The sequence below is a fragment of the Corvus brachyrhynchos genome, unplaced genomic scaffold, assembly GCF_000691975.1.
Source record: "Corvus brachyrhynchos isolate BGI_N302 unplaced genomic scaffold, ASM69197v1 scaffold633, whole genome shotgun sequence".
Lineage (NCBI taxonomy): Eukaryota > Metazoa > Chordata > Aves > Passeriformes > Corvidae > Corvus > Corvus brachyrhynchos.
In genome coordinates this window covers 2,393,043-2,404,572 of record NW_008237435.1, presented here as the reverse complement: position 1 = coordinate 2,404,572, position 11,530 = coordinate 2,393,043, and the positions used below count along the sequence as shown (strand labels likewise).

Here is an 11,530-nt window from a genome sequence, read left to right as displayed (position 1 = left end):
GGCCGGCAGCGAGCTCCCGCCGCCACTCTGCCCACACTGTTCTGTGTAGCCAGAAAGAACAGTAACAAGACACCCAATTCCAAGAAAGCAGACAGGAAGAAAGCCAACCGGGAAGCACAGAGGGAAGAGACATTACGAGACAAGCTAGATGTGGATTAAAAAAAACCAACTCAGTAACAGAAGGCTCTTGCAAAGTTAAAGCGATGAACGAAGAGGTCTGAAAAAATCAACGCTGATGCGGCGCTGATCCAGGCCGAGTGCAGCGGCCCTTCAACCCTCGCGAAATTCATGCTATTTTTATTCATTTAGGTTTCTGTCAGGCAGACACTCCCCGTGGATATATGGAAAAGAAATATAAAGAATTGGACTAATTTATAGCTGAAATTAAGTGTTGTCAGAATGGCTTTTGCTGCCGGTAGCTAATGAATACAGGGCAAGAAACTAAGGTGTAGCTATTTGGCATTGCTTTGCCTTGCCAGAACTGAGTGTGCACCACATACATTGAATGAGCTGTTTTAAACAGGTTAATTTCTTCCAACTGTATGGAGCAGTGAGTCATGGAACAGACTGATCAGTGTAAGACCAGGTTTTTCAACTGTGAAACACCTCCATCAGCTGCACAGATGCTCAGAGGTTTTCTATGAATTTATATTTGGTGTCTGGAGATGATCTAGGACACTTAAAAATACAGAGAAAGCTACCGAAAAATTTCTTTTCACAGCTGGATTTTTTTTTAATTATTAAACAGAAGAAGCATTCATATTTTAGTCCCAAGATTTTTTTATATTCTAGAAGTGCCTTAATCCCCTGGCTGCACCAGTATTCTGTAAATGTAAAATAAGCAGAACATTACTTCAACGATAACAATGTGAAAGTGTATCCCTGATTGCACACGGTATAGTTATGGATGCAACATACTGCGCCTGTGAAATATACCAGGTTGGAATAAAAATTGGACTCCTTTTTGCAAGAGAAGTTTGCATCAATTTCCCACCTCACTTAAAAGAAATCAGGTCATCTCATCTCCACAGAACATAACAAACAGGACTTAACTGGGACAAGACATGCTTTCCCCAAGCTTTAATCAGCAAGTGCCTCTAGTGCCTGGCTAGATATCCTGTCATACAGGCCCTCGGTTTCAGCTTGGCTGTGTGTTTGTCCTGATGATGCATTGTAAACTGCTACACTGAAATGGAAAACAAGGCAACCTGTTGCCGCACCTGAAGTTTCCACACCTTCCTTTTATCAGGAGTTTCTTCTTCTGCCACATGAAGTTCTGTATGGCACTTTAGGAAAAGTGGGATGGTCAGCCCTCAGTCTGCTGCGTGCCATGGGTGGCTAGTCTACGTTCGCCAGGTTTCTTTCCAGACATCCACATTTTCCAATGCTGGGCTTCAAAATGATCACATTATTTAGGAAGGAAATTCCCTACAATCTGAGTCAGGGGGAGTTTCTGGCATCTCATCACAGAAGCCACCATCACATGTGGCTTGCCAAGACCTTGCCAACCAAACCAAATACAGCATTTCAGGTGGCAAGATCATGGTGACTTTGGCAGGAAGCGTATTACGGCACCTGCAGTAACAAGACACAAACAGAGGAATACCCTTGTCTATTTGGGAACCTTTCCTGAATTTACTTGTCATCAAACATGCTTAGAGATAGAACCAAGAACAGTACTTTAAAACAAACACAAGCAAGCAAATTAGCAAGGAACAGAATGGGAAACTTCAAAAAAGGTTATACCTACCATCAAACTTCTAGGTCTTAAACATAATAAATGATGTTGCCTCTCAGCACAGGATCTTGAAATTAGCTGGCAGGAAGGCTGGAAACACAATTTGTGCTTCCTCCAGCTTCTGTCCCCAGCTGTTCAGAAAGCTATCCCAGCAACTGGTATTAGCCAGTCTAACCTAGTAAGACAGAAATAGCTCCCTCCCATCTTTTTATTTGTAACTTTTAATGCATTCTGCACAGATGAACATGTTCACACAAGGGATGTGAACAGGCTAATCCCCATTTTTATACCTACACGGCATATAGCTTACATTGCCACCTTTTTAAAATAAACATTCCACTTGACCTAATCAACAAGGAACCTTGAGACTTTTTCAACACACCATAGCAAAGTATCCTTTATTATATATATATATCTTAGTAACAGTGCAATTTCTGCTCTTAATATTCCAAAGACACCATACAGGACCATTAATGACATGCCTGGTTGAACAGTCTTTTTCCTTGGTTTTTTTTGAAGATGTCAGGCATTTGCTGCAGCACAGCACAGAACATGGAGTTTTCTATTTGTATCCTCTTGCTTTCTCTGTTATCTTCAAGTTCCAGCAATTCTTTAATTGGATTCTAAAGCCATTTCCATGTATTTAAAAATGTATAGTAAAACAGAAGGAAATTGTTAAGTGAAATTGGATTTCTTCTTTAGCTCAGAAAGGTAGTAAGACATCACCTCCTCATAGCAGTTTCCTGCTGTCTTAGGTTCTCAGACCTCATGACAGAAAACTGTCATTTCACCGAGGATTCTATTTTCCTGAAGCAAAATGACACCATTCAGATCATGTGAATTATCTTTTTTCTTTTTCAAAAAAGCAGTGATAATTATGTTTTTATTCCTAACAATGGAAAAGGTAACTATAAATTCATGGAATAGCTATAGGAAAACTAATTATTAATGAAAAGAAGTCCATGTGAAAATGAAGTCACTATTCCAAAAGGAATTGAGGAAAAAAAATGTTTGAGGGAGGAAGGGATAGAAAGTATCTGGAAAAATGCAAGTAAACAGAAAATACAATAGGAAGGAAACCTAGAAGACCTGAGAAAGACCTCAAAATGGCACTGCACAAAAAATTACAAGTGAGCATGTGTCATGATGTGGCCAAGTTTCAGATCAATGAAGTTTGCAAGAAGCATCATTTTAGGCAGAAAGTAATTATTTCCCTTCTTCAGGGGTCTGGCTACTTCTTCAGAATATGATTTCAGTTTTGGGTTGCTATTCTTGGGAGTATTTTTGTTTTGGATTTGTCTCAGCTGATCAGAACAAATGCCATCAGCTTCATAAAATAATGTCAATTATTAAGACATGCCTTCAGTACCCAAACATGCATGTTACACAAATGAGGGTACAGGATTGAATGGTGAAAGGTTTTCAAGGACGTATATTTGTCCTTGATACTTTCAAACATCTCAGGTCTGCTTTTGTTTTTTAAGGCTGAGCCAACATTATAAGAAATGTATGTATCATCAAATGTCACACACTTTGAATACACAAAGTAATGCAAATATTTATGCACTATTCTGCAAGCATAAGGTACACAGAGAACTGAACTTGCAGTTTAAATTAATCTCCAAACATACTTTTATATACTATACAGTATCTTACAACCAAATACAACCTTTTCGTTAAAATATTTGTAGTTTAAGTGGATCAGCAGCAAAACTTAAAGATTGTTAGTTGTGATGTCACAGACAAGGTTAACTTCATATGGCCTGTAACACATATGTAAATTTATACAGCTTTTTAATCACATTCTTGCAGAACCTTATAAAGAGTTTAAGAGTCTGCTCTAACTCAGTGCATTTTTTGACATTCGTTAATTAAAATTAATGAATCCTTTGAATGAATTCCATAGAAATGGTGTCTCCACCAAAAAACACAGAAGCCTGAAATTACTTTCCTATTGCACCTATTGCACTGAGCAACCAATGAAGATGAGCACACTCAGCTGAATTAGCAAAGGAACATAAACCCCAGTATTTACATCTGTTAGCAAAAATAACTTGGTTTTTTAGAATGTACAGGTAACTTATTAGCAAATCACTTTTTGAGAAGCACAAGAAGGTGAAACCAGGTTTAGAATAACATATTTTCTGGTTTTTTTTTACTAAAGATTTCTTTTGTATATGTGATTTATTAGGTTTATAATATTGCTTTATGATATCATAGTATTAAGTTTATAAGACCTTGCTATTTGTCTCCTGCCACTGATGATAAAACTCAGCATTTTATAACAGAGGTAAGATTCAATTCTTCACACTCATCCCATTTTATTAATTCAGTACTCACCAGGATATTTTTAAAATTCCAATAAAGTAGAACGTGAAAAACATTAGTTAACTTACTGTAACATTGGTTTAAAATTGTTACCTATTTTTTTTAAAAAAAGGGGTTTTTTTACATATACTCTGAACTCATCATTATGTTTTTTCATACAGAAACCATGTAGATTAAATACATTCCTGAGCAATCTTGCCTAACTTATAAATTGTTTTTCCATCTGAAGCTGGGTGTTTCATCACGTACTGTTAAGAAAAAGAGACCAAATTAGTCACAAATCAACACTTAGATTTTACTTATAAGCATTAGATAATCTCAAATTTAACCTGTACATGCATATGTATGTCTACACGTGACATTTTTTATTAAAACTAATGAAATATTTTTCTTCAGGCCAGTGTTCAGTTTCAATGGAAGGTAATAAACATTAACTGTTTCACAATGTAACCTAGCAGTATAAAGAGTGATTGATAAAAAGGTTTTAATGATCCTCTAGTTATTTAAAGTTTGGTATATTAAACTTTCTAGATATTAAGAAATCTGAGGTAGCAGAGCACTTGTTGCATTTTCTGAAATTTATAACCTTCAGATGGAAAAAAGTCTGTGCTGATAAATTAAGAGCAGCCAAATTATTTTTATCTCTTCATCAGCTATGATGTGAAACAATGACCAAATTATTTATACCCAAACATGGGAGAAAGCTTACACGTGAGCATTGTGCCATGCTCCTGCTTACAAGACATTACTTTTCTGTTTTAAGTAAGAAAAGCAGATCTGTAAGAGGCAGTGTCACTCCCAATTACAGTTACAAAAGTTATGTACTGACAAAACCCACAATCCCTAGTATGAAGTGGTTAATTAATGACTGCAGCAGGCAGCATATGGCCATAATTTGCAGTGAGTAACTCACTTGTAAGGTTGTAATATGCTTGTCACATTCATTATCGATACTGACAAGATGTTTCTTTGGAAAAAAGTTATGTGAAAATTAAGCAGACAGTGTTATGTCTACAGCTCAAGTCTTCCATAATGAGAACAAAACTTGAGATGCTGCAAGGTCGTGGAGTATGGGAAGGGCATCAAAGGATATTAAAATCAAATGAGCAAGTACCATGAGTACACAAGCATTTGTATGCTACATGCTCAGAATCAACAGAATCAGTTTTCCTTAACAGATGCCCTTAATCTGAACTGAAAAATGGGCAAAGGTGATGTGATGTTAAGCATTTACCATAGGTCTGGGCCTAAACTGCAGAGATCAGCACATAACACCAAGTGTTCTGATGAGACTGTGTCCCACCCTCTCTGTGAGCACAAATTCAAGTTTAAAAACAAAACAGCTGCAGTAGGAGAGTCCCAACAATTATTCTGACTAGCATCTCCTCTAGTTATTTAACCACTCTAATAATTTGAAGTAGCTGATACTTTGTGAACAGATACATGACTGTATCTGCTCTCTCTTCAAAACTGAAAAGTGATTTCTGAGAAGAAATGGATTATTTTTGTTTGGTAAACATGAAAAGGGTGGTTTTGAGAAAACAAACCCTTAAGTCAGTAGCTCACTCAACCAAATTATTTCCTGGGCATTCAAGATGCAGAGTCTCTTGTAGGGAAGACTACCTTTAATGAGAAAGTTAATTTATCCACTACTGGATCTCAACAGAAAATGCTGTTGCTTGAACTACTTTGAGAGTGAAAAGAAGGGATAAACAGCACCTGAGGTCCTTGATGAATCTGGAGAAATGTATAGGTCATTGACATATGTTAATAACCAAGAATTGAGACAATATTTAAAAGCTGGTGCAGTAAGTACCACGCTGGTACAGATTCTATGGCATTCTGCACAAAAGACTAAAGAGAACATTTCCTGAACTTCAGTAATGACTGTATTCATGTGATTCTAGTCTATTTTCTTTGAATAAAAAGCAGGTTGTCATTATTATTAGAAAAATTAGGTCTCAATTTTTCAGTTTGCACCTAGCAGCCGTTCTATCATTAAGACAAACAGAAGGTCTAAGTTGAAAAAAATATACTGATTTCATGTTGTTATTCAGGTTGGTAAATGCTGAAAATCTGCAACAGCTGTAAATGAATGTAATTATTTACTTATAAAGAGACAGTCCTGGGTGCAGTTACGTATTGTATAGGAAGAAGTATTTTCCTTAGCTTTGGCTGAGTAACATTTCCACAGGCATATGCCATTACAGAAATAGAATACTTCACCTTGTTCACAAGAGTAAAGGCACAATGTAAAAACAGTAAACTAAATACAGCAGCTCTACTTAGTACTGTACTAATCAGAAATTGTAAAAATTTACACTGTGTGATTTTAACCATCACTATTAACACATAGACACAAAAACTTGCATTTTGCAAGAGCAAAAACTTAAATATAAACCCATAAAATGGGTTTAACTTGTACATGCATATTTAGGTATGAATTTCAGAAAATACAGGAAGGTATAAAAGCTAGCATTAGGAATGCATATTATGGTATGTTTTAAATAAAAATTTAAAGGTATATGCATAGCAGTAATCTGAGCTTTAAGCACTCAAATACTTTACAAAATACTTTCTAAAAGTTTGGAAATACTGTACAACCATTTTAGATACTACTCTGCTTCAATTTGTCTGATGGACAGCTACTGCAAAAAATTGCATTTTTTTTCCCTAGAAAATAACGCACTAAAATAACATGAGAAATAGTGCATAGAACATCAAAATGAAAATGACCCTCCTTCCACCACTTACACACTTTTCCTTCTTTTTCCAGCTTCTTCAAGTGGACTAGGAGGTTACTTTCTGCTGCTGGAAGTAAATTTTCAGGTATTTCCTAATGGGAACAAAAAAATATGCATTTTGTATTTGTTTTAATATCCATCAATTACTTTTTCAATATAGAGAATGCATGGTTTATTACCATGCATTGGTATGTGGAACATTCAGTTAGTTACATAACACCAGGAAACTAAGATGGATAAATCAATTTTATACCAGTTAAATAAGTAGTCTAACAACACATTTTAGTTTACTTTGCTTGTTTTTTTTGCATTATCCATTTGTATGATGAAAACTTTGGCCAGCACTAAGAAGGCTCCTCTTCAGAGCTTGGTCTGCCCTGGGTTGTCAGTGTAGCTGAGTATTTTTAAAGACAAATTTATGATGCATTTCTCCACAGATATCTATCACTTCTATTCCATGACAACATTTGCATATGTTTAAGTATCCTGTAGCAATTAGTATCTGTGAATGAATAAACAATAAAAAAAAATGTAACAGCTTCAGGAGGACAAAATATCTCAAAATTTTTCAATGCTCATTACATAAAAAGCAGTAACACCTGTTGCCCAGAAAAGCCGTGGATGCCCCATCCCTGGAAGGGTTCAAGGACAAAGTGGATGGGGCTTTGAGCAACCTGGTCTTGTGGAAGGTGTCTCTGCCCATGGCAGCGGGGATGGAAACTGACAACCTTTAAAGTCCCTTCCAAACCAAACCATTCTATGATTGTAAGACGATTGCTCAAAATCCCCCTCTCCGGCTCTATCATCCTAAAGGTAAAGCTCTTTTTTCCTTGTTGAAAAGTAAAAAGTTCTTTAAATAGTATGTGTGGCAGGAAAGTTCACTAGAAAACTAGTTAAATAAATCATGAACCTTTAGAATATTCTGAAAGCATATACTTTGTTTCGTAATATAAAGCTTTAATAGTACTGAAAAAAATTCTTACATAGACAGGACAAGCAGTTTGTGATTTACAGAAATATGAGAATGGCTCTATACTTAAAACCTAGTTGATCAGGCAGGAGAACTGCGGAAGCTGAACTGCCATAGGTAATGGTACATCAGGACTGCAAAATGTTCAGTGTGATGTAGTCATTCTTTTGGAAACCGGGGATCAGCTGAACCATGAAAAATGAGTTGAGAAGCTGTTACAGACCTGTTCCCAAGCCACAGCCACTGGCAACTTTGACATCTTTCTCCAAAGTAGAAAAGCTGTATCTCTTAACTCTGCTTGTTATGAGGGCAATTCCACACCACAGGGACAAATTGCAGAGGTTACATGAAGGATGATGAAGTAGCAAAAAAGTACTCTTACACCAGTCTAATGACACATACAAACTATCCAACTTCTCAGCTGCAATATCCTCCTCTGTGGAACTGCAGTTCACCTGCAATCTCCTGCAGACTGATAAACCAAGAACTGGAAGTTTTTAGCCAACCTTCAGGATGCTCCAAACACACTTTGGGAAATCCACAACTAACAGTCATGTCAAACTTTTCACCTTGAACCAAGCACTACAATTTTATTTTTGCTCATTCTTATGAAACTGTGCCTAAGACCATCTGGATAGTTAAATAAGTTCCCAAGAATTGTCTGGGCCCCGCTCCAATTAAATGCTTAAACAAGACAATTTAAATGCACAGTCATAAGTGAACCCTGAACAGGCAGAAGTATTTTTTATCCCTTTTAAAAATCCACCATGGTTTTCACCAAAAGCCACCATGGTTTCCACTTACATACAAATTTTATGAACACAAACTCCATTTGCTTTAGTTTGATCTAAAAAACTTTTAATCAACAATTACCTTGTATACTATCTTTACAAGCTCCGAGGATGTGTATGATTTCCCAGCATTCTGCTGGAAAACATTTAGAATTTGCTGTTCACGTGCAAGTCGGTGAGAAATGTAGTTTTGGATTCTAGTATTTGCATCACGTACTACTGGGCCATGACCTAAAAATCAAAACACATGTACCAGAGCACTATTATTTACATTTGTAATTAAGTACACTATTGAATAATTGAAACATTCTTATGTAAACTCCAGTAGATTTAAAAGTCATGAGAAAAAGGTTCGAATGTCTGTATCACAGTCTGCATCTGAAAACCATTAAGATGGAAAGGAAGAATAAGAATATGAAAAGTCTGAATGGGGAAAGGGAATACTTCAGAAGGAATAAGGAAAGCAAGGGAAGACTAGGCTATTAGAAAAAATGAAAGGAGCTCACTGCTGAACAGATTTAAAAAATGAGATTCAGATTACTGTATTATCTCTGTTTGCCCGTCTTCCTCTCCCCAAAGGATATTGATACTAATGACTTAAACTGATACTGGCCTTGGAACAATAATGGCTGATGCAAAGGACTCAGGTACGTACTACTGTCCTGTTGGGGCAAACACCAAGGTGACATCTTTAATTATGACATGTAATTTTCCCAAACACATCTTCAAAACGGATTCATACACTGTATTTTATGCCTTTAAAAACACTGTCCCAAGCATTATTAATTTTTTAAAAACAATTAAGAGAAGACTAATAAGTGAGCCAATCATAGTGAGTCAGGGCAGGAAAAAAGGAAGGCACAGGGAAAGTTACGGGTGGATCATTTTATGTCTGACTGCTTAATAACCAAAACACATGTTTTTTCCTGGACTGATCAGAAATGTTCCAACTTACTGACAGGCTTTTGAATCACATTATGAAAAGGCTTAATTGGTAAAGCACTAACCTTTATGAAAAATCAAATACTGCCTCATGGTACATTAAAATGACAGAGAAAATATTGTTCAGCCATGAGAGCTACACGCACAGAAATTAAACTTAATATGTTACCCGTAGAGGAAGTGACTTGCACAAATATTCATCACATGCTTTTTATAGCAAGGTTTCCTATTTCTTTGCCTGTACAACTCACCTGAAATAGCGGCAGCAACTTCCAGCTCTGCCAGTGTAAACTCTAAGTAATTTATAAAATTAGTATAAAAGAAACTACTGTAAAAAGACATAGCTTTCTTTTAGGAGTTGTTTGGTATCATCAAAATCAGTTTCTTTTGAGGTTCTCTGACTATTTAAAAAAAATCACCATGTTCTTTGCTTGTAGTTTTGGTTTTACTGATTAAATGACTTTTTAAGCTTTTTAAATTAAAGCTTATTTTCCCAGAGGACAGGCAGCTTATAGAAAAAGAGCAACTGATTTTTCATGTTTTGAACTAAAGCATCAAAGGAATCTATCCTTCTATAAGTCAAAATATTTATACATATCTCAATTTATACACTCACTTCAGCACATTTGAAATTACTAAGTATACATTGAAGCTTACCTTGTTTAAATAAAGTATTATAAATACAAGATATTTAATGTCTAAATATAAAACTATACTGTCATATGCATTTATATTTAATGATTTCAAACATATTTAATCTGAAGCTATTTTTCCTTACAAAATAAATTACAAGTATAACAGTATCTCTACTGTTAGAGTTTATAAACCCAAAACTTTAAATGTAGAAAAAACATAGCAAGATATACAAAGCAGAGACTGCAATGTTAACTGTCCATTCTCTTGCATTCTCTAATGACAGAAGTCTCACTAAAGCAATCAAAATTAAGGGTTACCCATGGAATCATAAGGCATTCTTAAAACCTGGCCCTACTCTTCCAAGTGATTTAATTGACTTAGACTACAAGACCAATGTCAGAACCTGAAATGGAACCCCCATTTTGCAAAGTTAAAGGGATTTCATATCCATTATATCATCTGATCCATAGCTGTTGTGTATGAATATATGTACATTAAAATGATCTCAGAAAGCGTGGAACTAAATCCAGATGTGGAACTTTCCCATCCATCATTTTTCAGGGAGAGTAATACAGGTATTTATTTATTAATGAATAAATGGATCAATATCTGAATAAATGTAAAATGTTTCTGAGCATACGAAAAGCACCCTCAAAATACGAATGTCTTTCCATGAATTATGGAAAATTATTATTTTAATATCAGATAGATTCATATTATTTCCTCATAACACGTTGCGAAGTGTGAGATTCTCTTACTTTAAATTACAGCACAAAGGACAGAAGCGAAGAAAACAATTGGCTCATGAAATCTTCCACAGACTCCTAATTCCAGTACTGTTATTTTCTGTATTACCAAGGAACATTGTTTATTATTACAGGATGGGGAGCCCTCTGCTGACTAAAATGCCCTTTTTTTGTCCCAAGGATTCTCATCAAATATCATCTGTAATTAGATATCATGAGTGGACTGCCTTAGTCATTCCCACATTATATTCAAAAAGAAACACGGAAGGGGAAGGATTGACAAAATTCACCTACTCTCACCTAGCCAGCAGTCAGTTTGTTACAAAAATTCACCTAATTCTGAGGCTACAACATGAGTGCTAAAGCATGGATGGGGAACAGAGAAACAGTTCAAGAATTATGAAGGCCTAATACTGCAGCACAGACAAAGTACTTTTCTTATACAGAAAGTATTGTTAAAGCAAACTACCTCTGCTGCAGTTACCCAGCTGTTGCAGTGGGGATCCTGCAACACGCATATACCAAACCAGGAGTCTCGTGGAAAGGAAATATATATGGACAGACAGATTCTTGCTAGATGTTTCAGAGATGTTTATTTCTCCAGCCGCATGGCCGGAGCTCTGCCGAGGAACTGT

General features: G+C 35.9%; 1 protein-coding gene across 1 annotated transcript in view; it reads right to left on the bottom strand.

Annotated features, from left to right (window-relative positions):
- Positions 1-2,104: 2,104 nt before the first annotated feature.
- LACTB2 (lactamase beta 2) overlaps positions 2,105-11,530 on the bottom strand; it is a gene marked incomplete at its 5' end in the record, with an annotated part of 18,275 nt that continues 8,849 nt past the window's right edge. Inside the window, 3 exons of the mRNA XM_008631394.2 lie at positions 2,105-4,314; positions 6,821-6,902; positions 8,654-8,802. Of these exons, the coding sequence (XP_008629616.2) occupies positions 4,271-4,314; positions 6,821-6,902; positions 8,654-8,802 (275 nt within the window). The remainder of the gene's footprint in view (positions 4,315-6,820; positions 6,903-8,653; positions 8,803-11,530) is intronic.